At 42.6% G+C, this 23,632-nt stretch overlaps 3 protein-coding genes across 7 annotated transcripts in view; all 3 read right to left on the minus strand.

Annotated features, from left to right (window-relative positions):
• Positions 1-1,697, minus strand: part of mettl26 (methyltransferase like 26) — a 2,697-nt gene extending 1,000 nt beyond the window's left edge. The window contains exons 1-2 of the mRNA XM_034861806.1: positions 1,347-1,697; positions 954-1,116 (exon numbers count right to left, since the gene is read on the minus strand). Of these exons, the coding sequence (XP_034717697.1) occupies positions 954-1,116; positions 1,347-1,540 (357 nt within the window). The 5' untranslated portion in view covers positions 1,541-1,697. The remainder of the gene's footprint in view (positions 1-953; positions 1,117-1,346) is intronic.
• The window catches only part of zp3c (zona pellucida glycoprotein 3c), a 23,168-nt gene extending 13,365 nt beyond the window's left edge, over positions 1-9,803 (minus strand). The window contains exons 1-2 of the mRNA XM_034861589.1: positions 9,790-9,803; positions 1,770-1,779 (exon numbers count right to left, since the gene is read on the minus strand). The gene's annotated coding sequence lies outside the window, so the exon portion shown is untranslated. The remainder of the gene's footprint in view (positions 1-1,769; positions 1,780-9,789) is intronic.
• Positions 1,781-23,078, minus strand: LOC117937353 (girdin-like). 5 transcript variants are annotated; one of them, XM_034861258.1, is made up of 29 exons: positions 22,456-23,078; positions 22,283-22,374; positions 20,510-20,615; positions 18,721-18,790; positions 17,695-17,753; positions 17,516-17,599; positions 17,056-17,196; positions 16,602-16,774; positions 15,617-15,698; positions 14,523-14,681; positions 13,986-14,132; positions 13,702-13,846; positions 12,298-12,969; positions 12,001-12,206; positions 11,702-11,896; positions 10,974-11,104; positions 10,213-10,351; positions 9,952-10,125; positions 9,686-9,847; positions 9,066-9,343; positions 8,245-8,388; positions 7,957-8,143; positions 7,635-7,780; positions 7,317-7,409; positions 5,683-5,888; positions 4,929-5,006; positions 4,076-4,339; positions 3,840-3,902; positions 1,781-3,536 (listed from the first exon to the last, which is right to left on the minus strand). In XM_034861258.1, exons 1-29 carry the CDS (start codon positions 22,516-22,518, stop codon positions 2,419-2,421), a joined length of 5,577 nt encoding a protein of 1,858 aa, XP_034717149.1. In that variant the 5' UTR covers positions 22,519-23,078; the 3' UTR covers positions 1,781-2,418. The 5 variants fall into 5 exon arrangements, with proteins under 5 accessions (XP_034717149.1, XP_034717140.1, XP_034717159.1 ...); XM_034861249.1 differs by having other exon boundaries at positions 10,213-10,354; XM_034861268.1 differs by lacking the exon at positions 4,929-5,006 and having other exon boundaries at positions 10,213-10,354.
• Positions 23,079-23,632: the final 554 nt, after the last annotated feature.

Below are 23,632 nucleotides of genomic sequence, written 5' to 3' on the forward strand. Positions count from 1 at the left end.
GGACTACTACTCCAGCACCTTTTTGTTCTTGGTCTCTTTTATAGTCTGAAAGACCAGAGGCAGAAATTGTTGAAGGGCATTGCTTTCAGTTATTATTTGAGGGCCATAATGTATATACATTCTGGGTAGCAAATAGCAGCATACAGCGCAATATATGTGCTTTATGGGAAGTGAACCATGACCAGTCAATAGATCACTGTACAAAACCAGCCGGACTATATACATTTAGAAAGAAGAACATCTATCTCTTAGCACTGTGGACTTCACCTTGTGTAGATTTAAACCACATCTAGGTTTGGGTAGGAGACAAATCCCACCATAAGGTTATCTCAGGACACTTAGATAGAGTAGGTCTAGACCACAGTCTAGTTTACAGAGTCCCAACAGCCCCCCCCCCCCCCCCTACAGGAAGCATTTGGTGCGACAGTGGCGAGGAGAATCCTAAAACCTTTTTACAGGCAGAAACTTCGGACAGACCCTGGCTCTCTGTGGGCGGCCTTCTGCCACTGCCGGTTGTGACACAGATACACAGAAATATGATTCATAATAATTATAGCAGTTGGCACGATGAGCAGTGGCAAGTAGTAGCAATAAAGATACTAGAACAGGAACAATCAGGTCTGGATTAACCCACTGGGGGGGGCACCATGTAAGCACAATACAAAAACAGATCAGAAAAGCCAGGTGCTGATGAGCCTTTTAACATTTAAGTTTATATTGTGTTTTAGTAGTGGATCCAGTATTAATAAACAAATGTGCAATTTATCAAATGACGGCAATCTATTTGCTACACTTTCACTTTCACAATCAGGGGCCTTCTGGGGTCCTGAAGGCCCCGGGGAAGTTGCCTGCTTTGCCAGTTGGAAGTTTTATTTTTAGGCATGGTACTCAGGTCCTTGGGTTAGACCAGTCACTACACTATGTGTAAGCATTTATACATTCACCAGTCCCACCTCTGTGCAAGCCATCGGAGAAATGTGGATCATGTTGATGTTGACTACCAGGTCCAGGCTCTCTGGCTGGATGCCTCCCCAGTACTGATGGGCCAGAGAAACATCCAGGTTGATGGCGGGCCTTACATTGTGCAGCTGGTAGTGGGCTCTGTACGCTTCGATACTGAGAATGGGAACAAAAGACGTCATTGTTATGCACGCACTCTCCAACAAAACGCACTCCTGCATCAGTAGTTAAATTAACTACCGTAATACCTCACTTTACGGCCAGTAATGCTTTGCTTCAAGTTTGCTAGGCAGGAATTAATCGGAACTACTCGAGTTTATAAGCTGTTAATAAGGTAAGTTACAACAGAAATGTAAATTGTTACTGATACACACAACCTGTGTTACCTGGCTAGAGACTGGCGGTCATACTCTGAGGGCTGCCAGACGATATTCCGCAGTGCCTGAGCAAAGTGTGTGACATGCTGCCCGGTACCGGAGGAGATCTCCAGAGCCTGCAGGGGTCTCCCGGTGTTCACGCTCTCCCGGAGCACAGCCAGGATGGGCTCCTTGTTCCTCTCCGCGGCGGCGGCGTTCAGCATCGTGCCAAACCCCGGGTAGAACTGTCGAGTTATGCGGTACAGCTTACGAAACCACTCCAGCAGAGACGAGTAACGTCAGTCCAGGTTGAATAACTCAACGCCACCCACGAATGTTTTGTTTTTCGGCTGAAAATGGTCCACTTCCGTATTGCTTCACGTGACTGATCTTACATCCAATAAGATCACTGGGCGGGCACACGTTCTCTGCACCGTTATATAAAACAATGACAAAGCAAATACTTATGTTACATAGAGGGCTTCTTTATTTTAAGGGAATATACCATTCAGATACACATCCTATTTTACAAGATTTACAGTTTATTACACATGACTGTCACATTTCCTCCAGGCTCACATTTAAATCTAACAAACGGCAACCAATATTTAATAATTTAACAGTTCTGTCTGAGTGACATGACATAAATAGAAACAGGGGAAATGAACAAAATGTTTTGGCAAACACAAATGTACATGATAGGATTGTCAGTGTGTAAAGGTAAACAAGTAAACAGTCCCAATCTAATTTTCAATGATCAAAATCTATCCATACGTCATTCAGTTATATTTAACATAATTTGTGCAAAAAGACAAACAGAATGGAAAGATAATACTGTTAATCTCTATTACTATTTGCTATTACTCAAGCTTATTAATGTGCACTAATGTTACTAAAGCTGTAGTAAGAAAATCAGAACCAAACGTCTTTTTATTTACGTCTTTTAAGATAACTGTATACTTAATCAGTGGAATAAAATGCAAACATATTAATGTCATATCAATGACTTAAATCATGTGCTTCAGTTGATGTGATGAGAAGTGGACTTGCGGCTAGCTGCAATATTTGAATGTGACAATATTCAATGATGTGAAAGCGGCTTTCACGCAGTTGTAAGTGGCTTGTCCTTCTCCTCCATCCCAGCTGCACGTTCTGCATTTTGACTCTGTTCCTTCTCCCCGTTGATCAGTGTTTGTGGTGTCTTAGGAGGAGTGGACTCCTGGCTCTCAAGTGGACAGTTTTGCACCAGAGATGGATTTAGACAGAGGAAGGTCTGGTTGGTGTCAAGGGCATCCAGACTGGTCGTGGTCGTGAGCACAGAATCACTGAAGATCGTGTTGGAGAAGACAGTGTTAAAAGTGAATGAGGAGCCGAAAAGGGACTCCTGCACGGGGGATTTGGGGCCGTCTGTGGGATCAAAAACTGTCGGGTCTCTGGGAGGTTTGACTGGGGGAATGCGCTCAGGATCAGGTTCACTGTTGTTGGTCTCAGGTTCAGGTTGACTCACTGTTTCCCCCTGACCCCCGCTCCCTTCGGAAACCTTGGCGGAAAGCGGGTCAGTCTTTACAGTTGACCTGCAGTCACTGTTTACACTGGAGCGCCGGGATGATCCCTCTGCGGTGGAAATTACACTGCTGGCTCGGGGGAGACTTTTGGGCGACCTGGGCCCTTTAAGTCGCCCCTCTTTGCCCAGAGGGGTTGAGAAGCAGTTGAGGCAACCAGACATTGAGGATGACTTGCCATGAACATACAGTACTGTGATAGGCGAACAAGCTAAGGTTTGAGGAGTTTCAGCTTTGCTAGAGCTTGATTTTGAATTCGTCCCATTAGGTCCAGGGTTCATTTTGACTGTGCCTGTTGAATCTGACGAGTGACACGTCACTTTTCTTCTTGGCCCCCTCCGGATGCTCTTTGTACCCCTTGTGAGCCAGAAGTCTTGAGAGAGCCCATGATTTCTCTGTTGTGGTGTAGACTGAATATCTGAATTCTGTCTGTTGGCGATGGGCATGGTAGATGCCTTCTCCCTGTGCCGCTGCTGCTGCTGCTTCTGTGTGTGTTGGGGGGTGGAGGTATCACTGGGGGGCTGGAAGGAAGAGAAGGAGCGGCGGGATGGAGGCTGCTGGACAGGGCTGCTGCCATTTGACCATGGCTCATTTTCCAGACTCAGGCTGAACTCACCACTGCTCTCACTTTGGGCACGACTCTGGACGCCATTCAGCCCTGGAAGAGATTATACTGTTTTTCAAAAAGCAAATAGTTTTTCCAATAGCTACAATACAATATACTGTACACACATTTTCATTTTCATGAAAACACAATATTACAACATATTTTTAATGACCAACAGGGGGCCGCAGAACCAAGTCTTTCTAAAACAGTTGATGGCCTCTGTAGTAAGCAGAGAGATTAATAAAAAACAAGGTCACGATGATTGCAATTTGATGGATTTGCTCTAATTCCCGAGCTGGTAATACATCTGTATGTTTGCTGAATCCTCTAAACCAGACATACACAGGGTTTTACCGTGATTTTGCGGCTCGTCGTCCTCAAATCCAGATGGCACAGCGCTATCATTTGAATCCTTGTCTGTGGGGCATAAAATGAGAAAACAATGAATGGTTATACGTGATAGACACTTTTCAACACTTCCAGCTTCAACAGAAAGGCACCTTCACTCTACTCTCTCCTCTACACACTATTCTAGCATCTAACTTATGAAGATGACATTAATCAGAACAGTGGCTCATGATTGCTTCTACCTGTCACCCAGAGCTCAGAAACATCTGGAACAGGGTCGGTGGTGGTGTCAGTGGTTGTGATGTGGACGTGGCCAGATGGTGGAGTGGTGGGAAGATTAAGGTGGAGGATGGACAAGATGGATGTGGAATGGGATGAGGACAATACGTTCTTCCTGTCCTCCACGTAGGATTGTCCTTCTGCCTCTGACCCTTCGAGCCGCTCCGAGCTTCTTGCCCACCGATCCTTCTCGAACGGGGCCGAGGGGTACGCCAAGCTGCTCAAGGCTGCGTTGTTGAACCAAGGAGTTGAAGAAGTGGGAAGTGGATGAGGGAGGGGGATAGAAAGGTGAACTGGTCATGGAGATTAGGAGGTATTTTTTATTCTATGGCTTGGAAAACACAGAAAAGGGATGGCTTGCTTTCTCCATAGATTTCACGATTGTCTAGAATTGTGCTATTATACTTTTGATCCTTACATAACAGCTTGCTCCTGGTAGGGGAGAGCTCATGCAGCACCAGTGTTCCTTCTGCACTGCAGCATTTCTTTGACCTCTGATAAAATACCCCAGATTTTCTTAAAACATAGCTACCACGCTGCTAGAAAATCACTGCCGCAGTTGCTTAAAAATGTCTAATTTAGTTAAGATAGTGATGGAATGAGATTGGCATGGATGGACACATTACTAACATATGACTGATGATTTACATCTGCTGGGAAGTATCCACACTTTACTCAACTAAGGTTATTTTGGTGTTATGGCATGTAGAAGATAAACAATAAAGCATAGTTATACACTTAGTATAATCAAGTTAGCAGTGAAATAAAAGGCTACAGTCAAGAGGAGGGTAGACACCAGACCACAGTCTTTCTTACACATGGAACGACGGAAGAGGGACTTGACTTTGTCTCTGTCCTTCAGTCTGTTCCTCATACGGGGAAAAACTTTGGTCGCTGTTTAACAGCAAAGTGCAGCCACATGGGAGGTAGACCAAGGAATGGATGCAAGCAGAGAGAGGGATATAAGAGAAGAGACAGGTAGGTAGGAAAGGAAATGAAAAGACAAAGGGAAAGAAGGTAGGCAGGGGTGGAGAAATATATTAAGAAACAAGAAAGACATGGGGAAGACATATTGAGGGCAGTTGAGGAAAGTTTACACACATCATGCATCAGCACAAATGACCCTTTGGACATGACACACACACACACACACACACACGCACACGCACACTCGCACACACGCTTATTTTTTAAACACATTACAACACCTGCATTATTTATGTATTTATCACACAGTTTTACTTTAAAATCCATTTATTTGGGTTTAGGCATCTCCTTGGAAAATTCTGAGGTGGAGGGGGAAGTTTTAATGCCCGTTCTACAATTTCAGCTTCATGTGTAGATGAATCGGCTGTGGCTTTCAGTTCACCCGTGTCTCTCTGTCCTCTGGCTGTGGGCTGGTCTTTACTTGAAAACACTCCTGAATGATCTTTGTGCCCTGCCTCTGATGATGATCTTACTCCCTGGTCTATGGCTGAAGCAGTGAAAGGGGGACTTTGGTACTTTGATGAGACCGGTTCTGCCAAGTTAATGGGGGATGATCTGGCGAATTCAAGAAGGTCATACTCACTGCTCTTACGCTGGGGTGAGATGGCATCACCTGCCGAGGCTGAGCCTCCAGAGCCATCTGAGCTGACGAAGGAGCTGTTGTCCTGACAGGTGAGGTGTGGCTCAGTAAAGCCTGAGTTTGTGGGTGTGGGTGGGCAGTCGGGACCATGCTCACGGCTATTGGACTTAATCAACTTCTTCAGTTTCAGGGTGATCCAGTTTCCACGTCTGTGAAAGGGCAGATATACAAGAGGAAAGAGAAACCTTAACAGAATGAGACACAAATAACCCGTACAGAGAAGAAGGCTGGTCGGCATACGTATTGTAGAAGTATTGGGAAGTTAATCACCAATCATGCAGAAGTGAGCTAGACATGCAATGAATGTTAATGTTTGTTTCGATATTCAGAATAAAAAATGAACACTTAAAGCTGCTGTTATCAATATTATTTTATTAAAGGAGACCTACTATGCTTTTCTGTATTTTTTGTCATATCTTTAATGTTACAAAGTCGACTGTTCATATTAAACGTGGCAAATGCTTCAAATAATAAAGTAGATACATTTTAAAGTAATGCCTGTCAGCCAAAACCTCAGATTTCAATGTATTGAACGCTCTGGTCCAACTGTTTTTAACTCTCGGCCCGGAGTGACCCGAACACACCGGGCCGGTTTTCCATATCTGGTCCAGGCAGCTACTGCAGTGTTAACATCACATGTAGTATACTGCTACATGTACTGTAGCTACATGGGGATCACATCATACATCAGGGAAAACTTTAATCTTGGTTGCAGATGTTGGAGATTTCAGATCACGTTCCTGCTGGAACATGTCCGGTTGTGTAGTTTTTGGCTTAGAAGCCTTAAACTGTGATTTTTCACGGGATACAGTTATGTTATTTTGCAGTCAGTCTCTGGGTGCAACTGCAGTAGTACAGACACAGCCAGAGCGGAGCAAATGTTGGAAGACAGATGTGGAGACATGGACACGCTGACAAATCAGAGCAGACTGGGCTTTTTTTCGGGAGGGGGGCTTAAACAGACAGGCACTACAACAGAGCGCCTCACACGGAGAATGAAAACAGATGCTGCAACCATGGGCAGTATGATAACATTACAACATGTACACCTGTTGTAGTAGAAACACAAAATACAAGTATGAACCCAGAGCAGTATATATCAGGTCTCCTTTAACAACTCCTCTCAGCTTTACAGAGCATTTTGGTTATATATTATATATAGAACTTTACTGTTTTGGTTTACTCTCATTGCTCTAATGACTGCATTTTGGGCTGCAGCTATTTAAGTGAAAGGACTCTGATAAACCCACAGTATTCTACTTGCCCAGCACCAAACAACAGACAGACAAAGTCAGCAACAAGCTGGTAAAAAGAGTTGAGCATTTAGCAAAATGTAATTCCCTCAGGGACTTGGTGGAGACCAAAAACAGGGCTCTCAACAAAGCTTTCAAAAGAAAATTAGCACATGGACAAACATGTCCTGCTATACAACACTTCAGAGAATCATGGAACTCACTGTCTTAATAACTACCCTATTCCCAGCCAAGTACTACAGAGGGCTGGGTGTGAAACATATCACAATTTCACCATAGTAGAGGTAAATTAAATATTCATAGTTATCACTATTAGCAACTTACCTGCGAGGAGGGGATGGTTCATAAAATTTGTACTGGTCCATTATCTTTTCCTCCAGTTTCTCCTTCTGCCTCCTCAAATCATTAAGTTTGTCACTGAACAGAGACAGGCAGAGAGGGAAAACAGACACATCATCAATTGTGGTGCTGCTGTTGAATGTGTTCTGGTTTTCTAAATCGAGGGAATTTTGTGCTGTTTAAAAGTATCAATTGCTTAGCCTTAACGCCATTGACAAACTACTGTTACATGCAGAAAATCAACAACTTAGACTCTATTTATTGCTACATTATCTTGTCATGGTGTTGGACCTATTTCCTTACATATACTGTCTCTCTTCAACGTGAAACAGATCCTTGCTCTCCATAGTCTGTTCCAACAGGGTTCGGTTTTGTAGCATCAGGGTCTCGATCTGGCTGAGCAGGTGGCGATTCTCTTCCTCCAGGTTGCCCTTCAACTGGCCCAGTAGCTAAACATCACATTTGACAATAAAGTTGCATGTATTTAAAACACACACAATCATGTTAACAGCACAATACTCTAAAGGGTGTTTTAGAGTCAGGCCTAGGTTAATAGGCAACTACAAGGTAATTATATTATTTAATGGGCAATACCACACCAGCTCAACCTGCTGCATGTCAATACCTCACACTGGTTGGTGAGCTTTGTGGAGGTGATGTCCAGCTGCTGAAACTCCTTCTTGAGCTTGGAGAAGTCGGCCTCCAGCCAGGTATGCTCCAGCTTGGCCTCATTCAGCTGGCTCTTGAGCTGCTTGTGATCTGTCGTTAGCAACTCGTTGTCGTTAAGAAGCTGACGGTATGTCTGGTTGAGCCTTAAAAAGATTTTTTTAAAAGTTGTAAGGTAATGTTTATCCTCTTGTTTGAGCTCAAATCCATGCATTAGTGTGTATTGCGTATGTCTGTGCCTCCTCACCAGTCCTTCTCGTCACGGAGCCTGCAACATTCAGCAGCAGTGGTCCTGTGTTGTTCTTTCTCCAGAGCCATCCTCAGCTGCTCCTCCTTCAGGGCTTTCTCCAGATCTTCTAGCTTGGTACGCTGCTGCAACAGGCTATTGTACCTAAAGATACAACCAATACACACACATCCACATGTATAAAAACATACACAGGAATAGGGCTGGATATTGTCAATGCTTTTCCAAATCGATTTTAATCCCAATTCAATTTTACTTTTGATTCAGTGTCATTAAGGTTAGGAACATTTCAGTTATAATACCAATTTAGCTTGGATATGAAAGAGATTCAACAATTACAAGTACAAGGTTCTCTCTAACCTGCTGCATACTTAAATATATCAATGTTCACATTAAGAGTCAACCCAAAGCAATTACATTAATGTACTTTTTATCTAACGTGAACACACAATAAAGTACAGCTCTACAGACTCTACAGTCAGTGAGTATTGAGAGACATTTCATTCAGATATCTTGACTGACCCCTTTGAAAATGGCCTTGCCAGTTTTTCCCTCACCAAAATGTAGCCTAACTTTGGAGGGTTATTTGACCCCCTTCCTGACAAGCTAGCATTACATAGTAGGCTACCATGCGTACCAATGGATTCCTAAGGGCTTCTTGTTACATATGATACAGACATAAAATGTTTCTTGGATTATATGAAGCAATATTGGATCATTCAAATGAAAATCAATTCAAATCAGAAAATCTTTTTTTTTAAACCCCGCCCTACACAGGAACATGTCGGGATCTTGTACAACATGGCCTAACAAAAGTGCACCTGTCCTGCAGTGTGCGATGCTCCAGCTCCAGAGTGCGATGGGCATTTTTCACACAGCCATGCTTGCCCATCAGGGCCTCGTACTCCATAGCTTGCCGCTCATGCAGAGCTGCCAGCCGCTCGTGATCTCGTAACAGCTGCTCATGAACAACGCGCAGGTCTTCGCGTTCCCGCAATGCACCGTCGCGCTCGCTTTCTGTCCCCGACTGGTGCTGCTGCAGCTGAGCATTCTGGGCCATGAGGGAAGCACTCTGCGAGTTCAGAGTGGATTTTTCCACCTGGGGAAGAAAGAGACCCCGTTGATGGAGCATTTTAGTGTGTACTGTCTGCATGCATCTAATTACATCTTTAAATTTTGTATTTAAGCTTTATTTATCCAGGTAGGTCGATTGAGAAACAACTATGAATTCATACCTGGAAGCTGCCCAGTACAACCACAGTCTGATCTGCTGGCACTGAGCAGCTCCACTGGAGTGGTTGGGGATAAGGGCCTTGATCAAGGGCACCTCAGTGGTAGAAATGAGGGAGGGACAATGCAAACTGATGCAGGGGCTTGAATACACATAAGTACGTGTGTACGTTAAGTGTTTCACAAAGAATAATGTGTGTTGTAGTGGCACCTGCAGGTTAGCGTTGTGTGTCTGCAGAGCTGTGTTGTTCTCCTGCAGTGAGGCGGCCTGCCTCTGCAGGGCGAGGACCTGAGCCTGCTGGCTGTCAGACTGACTCTCCAACTGCCTCAGCTGGGCCTGCATAGCCTGGCGCTCTGCCTCCATTGTTGCATTCTGGAGTGGAGAAGAGAACATTATTGTAAAATGTGACATGACAACAAGGACAACGTCAACATTAACATCAAATGCAAGTGCTTTAAAAAAGGTCAACCACTCACATTCCTCTCCACTTCAATGAGACGGTCTTTGAGCTTCAGCAGTCCCTTGGTGGCCTCCTGGCTTTCACGCAGCCATTCGCTCATTACCTTCCCAGTCTCTTTGGGAGGGGTGAAACTTGATGCTGTCCACTCTTCCTCATGCCTCTGCTGCAAGGCCTCATAGCTCAGCTTCACCTGTAGTGTTGAAGTTTAAACACTTGGATTGAGTTTTTCCCCAAATGTGACATTAACAGGTCTCCAAAGGTGACCTCTATGACTTACAGTCTTGAGCTCCTGGCGCAGCTGCTGGTTCAGGGTGGAGGATTCCTGCAGACGAGCTTTCAAAGCTGCCATCTTGTCCTCTTTAATCCGAAGAGATTTTTTTAGAGACGACTCTAATTCCGACTCCAGCATCTTAAACCTACTGCATAGAGGAAAGAAGGACTGTTGTACCAACTGTGGCATTATAACGCGTGATTTATTCTTCTGCGTTAAATCCTTGCCGTGGCTACGTACATATTTCGTGGAGACACGGACCCTACGCTGTACCCTACACTGGACCCTACGGCAGACCCTAGGTTGGACCCCACGCTGAAAAATGTAACTACACGTCACAGGGATGCATGTTGCTCGGCTTTGGCTTGGTAGCTTTGTATTTCCCCATACTAATTTACTAGTTCTCCTTCTCCATAAACAACATAAACTCAAGAAGAGGGTTAACTTTTTCAGCTAAAGATTTTCCACCGTGGTCAGAAAGCAGAAACACCCTAGATTTGGTACTCGCTCTGAAGCTTATCACTTGGTCACTATCTTACACGCTGTACTCCACATTCCCCAGGCACACACACATGCCAGCTCTGCTTATCTCCTAAAGAGATTGACGCACACACCACTGCACAAGTATAGACTTCAGGCCACGTTTGTAGGCTACGGCTAAAGCGTGGAGCCTCCGCAGAACCATAAATCATGCTTAACCTTCCTCATTTCTTATCATATTCACTTCAAAGGTTATAGGATGGGAACTACAAGCAGTATGTAAGCACCTGGTGTCTGGAGCCTCTTGTTCATCCTGCTCTGCACTCTCCTGGCTCAGGGCCTTCATTTCCAAATCATGGGCAAGCCTCTCCAGTTCATTGTTTCTCTGCTGGGTCTTTAGCTTCTCGCTCACCAGCTCCTAAAGATGGACAGTATATATGAATACACATTTTTATTTTTTAAAAAGAGATTTTTATTGACATTAAATATCATTTTTGGAACTTAGGGCAAGTTTTAACCATAGATAAAATGTTTCAAATCGTCAGGATCAGAGGTTAATGACAATGAGCTAATAAAAGACTTTTTTGATTTGTGCTAAAATTGCGACTTCAAAGTTAGGACATAATTCCAAATCCACATAACTAAATGTTAAAAAACAATTCTCAGCTTCTATGTTAATCTGCAGGCCTGGTTACAAAAAGAAATTGTCATAGAAACAACAGACCATTGCACGTGTAAGAGTCTTCATATTAGGACATAAAATGCAAAATGCAGAAAACACTGTAAACTATACATTTTACAGGTATATTTTACTTGTTTTCATCTAATTTTTCAAAAATTATGTTTGTAGTTCGGAGTTATGGATCCTAGTACACGTGCGTAGATAAAATCTAGCCTAAACCTGTGTAAAACACATGCACACTTCTGCTGTAAAAAACAGTGCATTATCAGTGAAACGTCAGGGCAGATTATTTATTCAGTCAGCGTAAACTAGACAACACAGACTTCCTCTAACCTCTCTGAGGGTGGCCAGGGTCCTCTGGTCGATAGCAGCTTGCTTGCTCAGTTCTCTGTTGTCTCTCTCCAGGCCTTTCACCCTCTCAGCAGTCTCTCTTAACCCCTCCACCTCCTTTACAAGAAAAAGCATCTCCCTTTCCAAGCTGGCAATAGAGACATTGCTGCTGTCTAAGTTGGCTTCCTGGATTTCAGTCTGAGAAAGAGGAAAGTAGAACAGTAGCCTTGTAAGTCTTCCAATCTTTTCACTATCTCAGGTTTGCATCTAACACCTTATATTTAGGAAAAAAAACTACTTACCTGTTGGCGGAGTCGTCGATTCTCTTTCTCTAGCTGCCTCTTTTCCCTCTCCAGGACTGTGGTTTCTTGCTCCAGGCTTTGCTTCTCTGTTTCCAGTTGCTCCAAGCGCCGTGCAGAGATCCGAAGTTCTTCTAAAGTGGCCTGCAGACTCTGGTTCTCTGCTTCCAGCTCCTGAACCTCTGCCTCCAGGCGCTGAACTTTACGGTCTAAAGAGAAGGAGGGTGGGTAGAAGAAAACTTGGTAATTTTATGCTTGAATCACTGATTCTTAACTGTCAGTTTAATCTACAGAACCTACCAGTGTTATCAAGGGAAGTCTGTAGATGCTGGTTAACTGTGTCTAGGGCCCTGCACTTGGCCTCCAGTCGCTGCGTTTGCTTGCTGGCATAGGAGGAACGTGTTGGCAGACCTGTGAAGATGCTGTCATGGCAGGGACTGCTGCTCTTTGAGCCAGGGGAGCCATCCCCTGATCCAACAAAACAATGGAGCCTATTGTGATTGTTTTCTAAAACTTCCAGATCAGACATCAGTTCTTTGAAATGATCTCCATCCTCTAACTGTCCTTTCTCCTTAATATGAAGGTCTGGCTTCTTGGTAAGAAGGCTCTCACTCTGGACTCCCTCCAGCTCTCCTTCTGCAAGGAGTGGCTGATGGCAGTGTGACCCTCCATTCAGCATCTGCTGTGTTACTGTGCTGAGCGGGAATACATTAGTGTGGTTTTCTATATGTGAGCAGGTGGTTTGCAACCCTGTGGGTTCATCTGTTGACGAGGTACAGTTGTTGGTGCTGCAGACCACCTTGCAGACATGTTCACACTGGAGGTGGTGGCCATGTTTGGGCTGCACACTGTTGTTAATAGAGGCAGCTCTGAATTCCTCTATGCACCTTAAGAGACTTTGGTTCTCCTTCTCCAGCTTCAGCAGCCGACTGCAGGTCCTCTCACTCACCTCCTCGCTCAAAGTCTGCTGGCCTGTTTACAAACACATGGTGGCAATTAACTAAAGGACATGACAACTTGAGACGGACAGCATGAAAGACTAGTTGTAAACATTTAAAGGCTTTTGGTACGCAGAGACACACTTTATAAAGTAGATATTTTTTATTATATCTGTGCACAGTTTGAATTTTTCTTGAGTCTAGCTCAGTTAGCCTATTAAATAAGAGAATTCTGTAGGATCTGTAGCAGAATGAACAATAAAAGCGCTATGTTTTTAAACTTTGTCATAAATAAAATTCTACATTACAATCATAACAACGTACAGTTAATAAACTTTAACAAAAAAGATTACTGACATAAATATATTACCCACAATTTAAAGTGTTTGGCAAAAAATCTAGTGATCTCTGGACATTTAGTAAATGAGTTTCAGCATACATTCAAACTGTATGCAGAGACATAAATAAACAGATAAGAGAAGTACATAAAAGTGACATAATTTTCATATAAATTTCCTTAATTTCCCTGCCATTCCAACTAGTCCCATCTGTTTATTGTTCCTTTACTTAATCTTACTGTATCACCAGCTCTAAGGGGCCCATTCAAACCAAAAAAAGACGTGACGTGGGGTTGCGTTTCCTTAAAAGTTGAGCCGGTCTTAACTCTGCCGCAGGCCGAGTTAACCCCTTTCAAAATGAATGGAAAGACCGGCGTTATTGCCACACCATCTAACAGCCAACCCAGCTTGCCTGAATGCTGACTTACCCGGGGAGTTCTCAGTGGTCTTGGAGAGCTGCTCTAACTCCCAACCCAGATGCTGGGACTCTTCCATGCTCCTCCTTTGGGCCAAACAGAGAGCCAGGTTTTCCTCCTGCAGATCCTCAATGCGCCTCCGATCTGCATTCCTCTCCTGAAGACAAGACACAAAATATGAGCAGCAGCGGTGTGAGAACAGATTCTGTCCAGCCGCTCAAAGCCGCAAAAGAGGCTTAATGCAAAGCAACACAACGGTAAAAAAGAAGACACCTCCTTGTGTGCAGATGTCTGACCTGTTCCATGTCGTGGACCCGGGCCGTCAACAGCAGACTGTGCTTCTCAAGCTGGTGGATTTTATCGGAGCGTGCCCTCCAGCCCGCCAACTGATCCTCCAACACCTCTTTGGTCTCCTGTAGCACCCTGTTATCCTCCTTTAGCTCCTGAAACACACACGCACAAACCATGAATATGGGATTGTTGCATCAGAGTATTCAGTGATTCAATTCCAAGACAGATACTTGATTGATCATATTTTTATATATTTTGTATATTTTACACACACATGCACAAACAAAACCTATACACGCACTAATGCAGAGATGTCAGAATGTGGGGGAAGCCCATTAAATGCCCCCCCAGCAGTTAGGTGCTTTGCTCAAGGACGTCTTAGCAGTTCACAGGAGGTGAACTGGCACTAGACTACATTGCGGGAACTTTCTGGGTCCCAAGCGAAGTCCCCACGAACTGACCTACTGCCTCCCCAAGGCATTCATTTTATTATAATATCATGTCTAAAATCCCTGGTAAAGAATTTGTAAGACTGCATCAACCTCCACGTTGGCTTTGTAGAACTCCATCTTGTGCAGTTGCTCCCTGTAGCGTCCCACTTCGCTCTCCAGCTTGTCCGCCTTCATGGCTCTCTCTCTCAGGGCGTCCAGCTCGTCACGGTAGGTGCGGGATGCGCGGGCGTCTACAAGCAGCTGGGAGTTCTGATGAAGATAGAGGCATGGTTAATAGAAAGAAACTAACAATAAATGGAGATGTGAAGCATTTCTAGTCCTGTAAGTCTTTAAAGGGTCCCTGCCACATGTATTTCATTATGTTGTGGTAATGTCTGAAGTTCTACCATGGACTTTGTAACATTTTTTGTGGAAAAAGTGCCTTGGTTACCTTGTTTCAAGCCATTCTAGCATTTTATAGAAAGCCTGCAGGAAGATTCAGCTTGATTTTTGCCAGTTCTCATTTAAATTCAATGAGCTGAGCTACTTGACTCTGATTGGCTAACAGCTAACAAAGGGGAGCCGGGCTAATAGCTTCCTTTACCCAGCGCAACTGGGCGAGCTCATGAATAGTAATGAGCTCAGGCAACATGACGTCAGACTGACCAGCTTTTGTATTTGGTCTGATTTCTCTGCTTATTTCTTTTCAGTGGCTAGAGCTGACAGACATTTAAAGCTGCATTGATCAATGTTTTATAATAACAATAAATCAAATAAGTACTTTTATTGTGAAAGGGTAGTGAAGAACACACAGATAATTTTCATCCAACTTTACAGTTCCTCTTTAGCTTTCCCTTTTTTTAGCGGAAGAAAATAGCAACTAGCTAGTGGAACATTTAGTAGCTTGTAATTCAGATATGTCCCTCAATTAATGCTGCTTTATTTTGCCACAAATGTTTTGTTGTTGAAAACATGTGAACCATGCTAATATGTGTGGCCATAAGGCTTAACCAGAGAATACACATTTCAGACAAAGCCCTGCAAGCTTTTGTTGTATCTGAGTCAAGGTTTAAATTTCCTGTCATTAAGCACTGCCCTGCAGCAGAGTGTGGTGTACAACGATCTGTATAATCTGCAGAGAGTACAGGAGTTTACTGTGTGTCCCCATCTGAAGGAGCTGCAATTTATTCTTTGTATTTTCAAACCTCCTGCTGGATCCTCTTCAGCTCTGCCTCCATATTCTCCAGCTCATGTCTGCTGTCCAGCATCTGCTCACTCTTCTCCTCTCTGGTGAGGTCAGATTTGCAGTGCAGAAAGACGTATGCATTACTTATTTATTTTTCTGCAATACTTTAACATATACTAATTTAAATACCGCAAATGACCAAACACAAATGCCCCTTTGAAATGTTGTTTCATTTGCTAAGTAAGCTATCATTAATAAACTTGCATTGCACTAACCTACGTATACTTGATTGCTGAGAAACAGATGCATGTAAGAAGAGCTGTTGCAGATTCAGATGTATTTATGCACATGAAAGAAGTGTCTTTGTCTAGGGACATACATGATGTGCTATGTGATGTTGTGTTTGCTCAGAGGCAGCAGGATGTGAATCTGAGCATCCCAACAAGAGAGGACAATACAGCTGATAATATGGGATGGAGAGCAATAATGGAACTGAGATTTTGAGCGGATCAGGGTTAGTGTGTGTGTGTGTGTGTGTGTGTGTGTGTGTGTGTGTGCAGTATCCACTGAAATGCAAAGCTAATGTGGGTCAGTGGTGGTATACAGCCATGGAACCAGTAATGTGGGCCAAACTCCCAGAGGCAACTCTTATCCTGTAGTCCATCTCTCTCTCTCTCTCTCTCTCTCTCTCTCTCTCTCTCTTTCTCAACAATCATTGTGGGGCAGGACAACTTCTACCAGTGTGTATTTGATCTCATTCATTTTGCGTTGTATTTATATCTCAGATCAAAACTTTTCCTATGCATTGGCATGTTTGCTGTACAAGGACATCTTGCTTTTATGACTAGCCATGTTCCCATTTAATTGTCAAAGAAACAAAAATATGATGCATTATTGTTTATTAAACTATCCATTATACTTCAAATAGTGTTTCTTATCCTCATGTTTATTGCATTACATATTTTATTTTTTGGGGAAAATAAAATAAAGTGTTAGGTACTCACAGTTCTTGTCTAAGTCGTCTAATCTTGGCCTTAGAATCAGCCAGCTCCACAGCCAGGTGTTGCTGCGTCCCTGTCTGCTGCATGCTGGGAGAGTAGCTGCCAGACTGTGGGCTGGAGGGGGTATTGAGCAAGCTAACAACACCTTCCTTTTCCTGCATTAGCTCTGCTATAGTCTGCAAGCAAGGACAGGTCAAGATTAGCTTTAGCATATGACTCAATACCAATTGAAAATCCGTGCACTCAGAGTAGAACTGTAAAAACGGGTTGATTGAAACCGTTCTATCCATAGAGAATTTTCATGTCTTAACAAGCATACTTTGTAGCTACTTTAAACCAAATACACAACTTCATGTAAACGTTATGTTTGGATTCAAACACAGGTTTAGATAAAACATGCAATTAATAAGAATCTCTTAAACAATCAGAATAAATGATAACAAAATGTCATATGTACCTCTAGATGGGTGTCCCTCTGGTTCAGCAGTTGTCTGAGGTGCGTGGCCATATTCCTCGCTACGTCCTCCAGCTCATCTGGGTGCACCTCGCTGGATTCCAACCACTGCAGATCCAGCACGTTCTCCTGACTATGAGTCAACTGGTTAACATGGGAGAGGGCATTCAGGGTAGCATAAAAAAAGCACAATATAATGTGAGGGAATATGAAGTTTGCACACGGATCCTCAGGATGCAGCTATAAAATGACATACACAGTTACTTTTTCACTTCCCTATAAACCCTTAGAAACTTCCTTAAAAACTTTATTTCTCGTAATATATACAGTATATTTATAATTATAGGTAACACAAACAACTGTATTCTTTCTTTTTCCCAGGTACGAGCACGACTACACACAAACTGATATCCAGCACAACGACTGTGGCATTCCAATGCTAATGTCATATAAAGTCAGGTACCTCCTGAATATGTGCAGCTATAGCAGCTTTTGTGTCAAAGTCAAGCATCCGGATCCTCTCGATGTACTCCTCTTTTTTCTCACACTGAAAATGAAAATGTTAACAGATTTAGATCTCCACAGCTCATGAAGTCTGTTTCAGGTTTTCTGCACGGCCATAATCAGATAGTCAGGTTTTACCTGAACTGCACATCCCAGCAGCAGCAGCAAAAGCTTCTTCATTTCCGCCAGACTTTGTTCTTAGGGGGGAAAAAAAGTTCATTATCTGAAATAGAACTTATCAGGTTGAAGTACTGAGGGCTGCTGGCATGGATTTAAGTTGAATAGAGTGCTGGCCGGTGAATTTAGGTCACCATTTGCAAAAGCCTTACCATCACAAGCCTGTGCGGTTATCAGACGGATAGAGTGCAATTGAATTAAAACTGTATCAGAAACTGTACTAAAAACCTACTGTCTGTGAGGAAATACTGTAATTGTTTTCAGTACTGGGAGCATTTTTTGGGGAAAACTGCTGCTTGATTTTCACTGTTGATTAATTAAAAACAAAGATTATCACGCATTTTGAATTTTTGCTATTTTTTATTTACAATTACCAATTAAATTATTGCTAGTAGCTGAATATAGTTTTATTAGCAAACAGTTTTAAAGTGGACATATGTTAATTTTCAGGTTCATGCTTGTATTTCGAGTTTCTACTGGAACACGTTTAAATGCTTTATGTTAAAAAACATACTTTTTCCTCATACTCTTTGTCTGATAAAACCTGCATAGTATAGCATAGTATAGCATAGTATAGCATAGTATAGTATAGTATAGTAAAGTAGTGACATTACAACTGTATGGAAGTCTTAACGGCCCGTTTAAAGGAAAGGTTTCTGATTAGGGGCTGTGTGTATTTTTATGTTGATTGTGCGTTTTCATACTTTCTCAGTATGTCATAGCCCACATACATGTGATATTTATTATTTTATTTAATATTATTAATATATAATATCTTAATAACCTTTATTTTTTTCTTAGATCTTTTAGTTCTACCAGTTTAGCAATGACACTAAATTTATATTACACATGTCCTAATCCTAGCTGAATGAATGGAAATCAATGCGCTGCTTAATGAGTATCAGGAAACAGACTGACCAGGCTTCCAACCACATAATGACTTTGCATCTCCAATAGAGAGGAGAGATAGGTAATAAAAGAGCATACCACAGTGAGGATTCCTGCCTAGCATCAACACGTTTGGCAAAGGAATCATGATTAATTGTCTCAGATTATCCTGCAAAAAAAACAACAAAGAGGGACGAGGGAAATGGATGGAGAGAAATAAGGGAAATAAGCACATTTTAGGCCAAAACTGAAACAAGGACAGAATACAACATTTCTTGTGGTCGAGCCAAAGTGCTTGAATGGACAGGGATCTATGTAAAGACAGCCAACAAATAGAGTAGCACTCTGAATGGGTAGATGACAGAGCCAGTATCCCTGGTGCAGTGGGAAAATCCACCAAAAGTATTTAATACAGCCTTGTGTAAGGCTATGAATGGCTTGTGTATGTGTACAGTATGTGTGCTGGTGTGGTGCATGTGTGTGCGCATTGTAATAGTAATTGTTGATAGCTCATAATGAAAAAAAATAGCCACGTAAAGTTCAGGAAACCGTATCCCAAAATGCATGAAAGCTACAGTTGACAGTACTGTGTACATGTACTGTATGTAATGTAATACGGGTCCACCGTGCATTAACAGTCACATTTTCAAGTGATTGCCACTGTTGATCATCCACTACTTTCCGAGGTTGTGTGGCTATTGTGTGATTATTGGGCGTGGAGCTGAGAACAAGTCATTAGCAAATCATGCTAACAACCCTAAACTAAGATGGTGAACATGGTAAACATTAAACCCGGTAAACATCAGCATCTTAGCATTGTCAACATGATAGCATGCTTACATTAGCATGTAGCTCTAAGTAGCATTGCATTAAAGTACATTAGAGCTAGCATGGCTGTAGAGACTCTTCAGTCTAATTTTCCACCCAGTGGAAAAATTAAATCCTTTAACTAACTTTACAAACATAAACAAATAACCAAAATTAGACCAGCGCGGATTGTAGTTTTCACATGACAGCAATTAAAAGATTCAAGAGCGGCCCTACATCTGCTTTTACTACTGCAAACGTATTCAAGAGTTATTTTAATATGGGCAAAAGCATAAAAAGAAGCTGCAGTCTGTTTCAGGCATAAAATCATTCTGACATTTATTTTCCTGTTAGGTCCATGGATGGAGAGCTGCGATGAATGTGATCAGAGTGACTAGGTAGGTACCAAACTTTGAGTTTACCAAGAATAGCCACAGTAAAAACCTTGATTAGATGTGATGATACCGGATATACTATGAATCTGTGCTAAAATCCCCATCATTCCTTTCATGTGCTAATCAAAAGAATTTGATTGTCCCAACCTCAGTGAAATTACTTTTCTTGTGCTCTTAACTGGAGAAAGCTCAGATTAAAAGGTATTTAATTACTCTGACACAGACAGCAAATCCAAGATTCAGTAGTGTCTGCCCACAAATCTCGTGACTTCATGTGTATCTCTAAAGCTCTGTCTGTCTGTCTGTCTCTCTGTCTGTCTGTCTGTCTGTCTGTCTGTCTCTGTCTCTGACATATAGGCCAACACCCTAGTGAGTCCGTCTCTCTGTTGGTATGTCTCTCTGTCTGTCTGTCTTTGAAACTGACTGTAGCTTTACTGTGGCTCTGTGCTCCGCTGTTGGCTGATATTTAGGGCACCAGCTTAACAAGAACTAGTTGATCTACCAAATATTGGGTTTGTGCATTTGTGAGCCAGTGTGTGTGTGATGGATGATGCATAATTGGAAAATCCAACTTTTATGTTCCATGTTCAGATACCATAATCTCATGTAGAGAGACGTAAAGCTTAGCAGCCTCTATCTTTGATAACATGGCTGAAAAACAAGAAGAAGGAACATCCAAAACTCACCATATAATACGTCTTGATTTGCTGGACAAGGAAGTTTAGGTTCTGGATTCTCTGACTGGGATCCCTGCTTACTTTGTTTGCACCCTGAGGTGTAGCCGAGGGATTTCTAAAGACGGCATGCAACATAAAGGCATTTTACTTGACATTTCTGCTAATTACAAACAAAGGGTTGTCAGTGGAATGGAGTAAGAGGAAGAAGAAAAGATGGTTAAAGTCTTAGCTGTGGGATCACCATGAAAACATGTATGAGGTCTCTATTCATTCCTAACTTTAGCCTGTGTGACATCATTCCTTTCAGCCAACAAACCGCACTGTTTTTCAAGCCAAATGGGGCGGCATTAGACTTTGTAACCCAAAAGGAAACCATTTAGCTGGATTCTAAGGCTGTTGGCTCGGGCCTAATGTAGTCTAGGGCTGAACTGTCATACATTATAGCTGAAATGCTATCATTCGTGCAGGAAAGATTGCAAGCAAAGCGATGGACTAAAATGTATATCAGAGGTACATCAGTTTTTTAAAGAATATTTTTGGGGCATTTTTAGGCCTTTATTGACAAGACAGCTGAAGACATGGGTGGGGGGGGGGATGACATGCAGCTAAGGGCCACAGGTCAGAGTTGAACCCTGGCACGCTGTGTTGAGGAGTAAACCTCTATATATGGGCGCCCGCTCTACCAATTGCGCTATCCAGGCGCCAATTATTAGATATTTCATGAGTAGGAAAAAACATAATGGATGAAAGAGAGACAGAGATGCAGCCTTGCTGCGCAGGCAAACATTTTTTAGTTGGCCTGTCTCCATCTCAGTGCTGTTTGTCCTGTTTATGTGTCTCTCCTCCCTCCCTCCCATCTGTGTCCCAATGCCTCAATACGGCAGCATCAAGACCCTAATCCCAAAGGGTCTCCCAATCCAAGAGATTATCCCGCCTCTCCCCCTCCCCTCGGCGCAGCATTGTTTTGCATTTGGAGCTGGTAATTGTGACCCTTGGGGATAAGTGGGATGAATGGATACTGTAGAGTTGGTGGCTAGACAGCATTATCCACAAGTGCATTGGGTCATCAGTTTTTTCACCCTTTCTTTGCAACTCTTCAATTTCAGTTCTACCATCAATGTCTGAAGTGTTGACCCAACATAAAGACTAAGCTAGAGTCTCGCCACCTGTCAGCTCACAGGAGTTTTTTGTCACATTGTAAATTGCCAAAAGGCCATCAGTTGGAGTTTGTTAAGGGTGAGGGTAATTCCCTCAGAACATAAGGCACCCAAATCATAATCTCTTAAGTAGCGTCTTGACAGTATCTATGATGTCCTTCATGTCTTGACAGATTTGTAGTTGTTTTCTTCTGTCCCTCAGTGTCTTTAACTTTAATTCTAATTCTAACATTTTTTGAGAAATCCTAACCTGTAAGTAATGAGGAAGTTGCATTTAAAGAGCTAGAAGCTGCAGACTACAAAGATCCCCTTTTATTACTGCAAAGTGACAAAGCCAGTACTGTTAGTGCCTGGATAAGAATGTTAGCTTGATACTGTATCAGCTGCTATAAATGACATGAGGGGAGAAGATAACGCATTATTAAAAATAGACTTAATTGGGGTTGTTTGCTAGTGTTGGAAAAATTCATCTTAAATTAATGACATATGCTATATAAAGTCTATAAGAGCCAAAAGCTTCAGAACACAGACTATTAATCTCAACATCCATCAGGACATCACTCACAAGATTAGAAATGTGAAAAATGAAATACAAGATGCAAAGCTGTGGCATGAAGTGACTTACATTTGTGTCATTATGTCATTCAAAAAAACTCCATCCAGTAATTCAGAAAAGTCCACGTGCATGCCCCCATCATGTGGCATGAACGTCTTCACCTAAATAACACAGAGAATATACAAGATGACAAGTTGCTATCGCAGTCTGGCAGGAAATCCGAGCCTTCTGCAATTACTTACCCAAGTGACAAGTGGGCTCAGCATGAATTGATCCAGACAGGGCTGAAAAACTCCAATTTCCATCGTTAGCAAAGTTGTGGGTGATAAATCTCAACAGAATATCCCAGTTGTGTCAATCAGGAAAAGAATGGTAGCAACACACTACATTTCATTCAGAAGTGAGGCAGTCTTGGACGAGTGCACCATCCAAATCGTCCCATGCATCTTATTTAAACTAGTTGAGGATTTCCTCTGCGGTTGTAGCCTACAGATTGCCGGCGTTTTTACTCCAAGACTTCTCTAGATAGCTTAGCAGCTACATTCGCGATATCCGGCAGTTTAAACGTCGCCAAAGCGGTGTTCAAGCACAGTCCTATCCGCATTTTATCCCGCAACAGCACACACACACACACATACACACACACACACACGCGCGCGCGCTAACGTCCTCCTTGGTCCTCTCTGCTGCAAAGGCATCTGCTGTCAGTTCCCCCGAACCCCCCTCCTCCTCCTCCTCCCAGCTTCCCTGCTCGTCACACAGAAAGAGTCGAACTGATGAATCAGAGATTTCTTTCACAAATACTTCACCAAAAGTGACAGTTAAGCCAAATGTGCTGTTTCCTTTTAGAAAACTCTTGGACTTGTCCCCTCCCTAGTTCGGATACAGCAGACGTGCTAATAGAGCTATCTGAAATGTCTTTGCCTTTTTAATCTGTCACCATGACAACGGCGCCCCCACCCCTCTCCATCAGTAGCAGCAGCCTGTTTTTCACATGACAACAAAAGCAACACTGCTGCTAACACATCGAAGTCTGTTTTTCAAGTAGGCGTACTATAAAGGGCTAAAATATAGCCTACAGGATGTTACGAAAATTCGCAACAACTTTTTGTAATGTTATAAATGTGTTTTTGTTTAAATGTGCCTAGGCCATTTTTTTATTTTTAAATTAGTTTATTACTTTAATTTTGTACCGGATAAACTATAAACAAGTTCCCCTCAATACAAGTACCCTTAATTCATTTGCAATTAAATTCACTCATCATGAGAAGCCTACTTTATGATGTAGCCTAATATGATTTTGCAAAAACAGATTTCGCTAAGCTAAGGAATCATGTTCAGCAAGTGCTAATAAAGTAATAAACTGAAGTAAAAAAGGGTGGACTTAATCCGAGACAGACAAAATGAGGTTACTTTGGA

The sequence above is a fragment of the Etheostoma cragini genome, chromosome 2 (genome assembly GCF_013103735.1).
Source record: "Etheostoma cragini isolate CJK2018 chromosome 2, CSU_Ecrag_1.0, whole genome shotgun sequence".
Lineage (NCBI taxonomy): Eukaryota > Metazoa > Chordata > Actinopteri > Perciformes > Percidae > Etheostoma > Etheostoma cragini.

Coding starts and splice junctions, on each gene's coding strand:
- LOC117937353 (XM_034861249.1), bottom strand. CDS start 22,518: ATGGAAATTGGAGTTTTTCAGCCCTGTCTGGATCAATTCATGCTGAGC. Junction 12,970..13,701: donor GACCACTGAGAACTCCCCGG/GTAAGTCAGCAT, acceptor GTTTGTAAACAG/GCCAGCAGACTTTGAGCGAG. Junction 5,007..5,682: donor CTCACCCCAGCGTAAGAGCA/GTGAGTATGACC, acceptor GCTGTTAAACAG/CGACCAAAGTTTTTCCCCGT.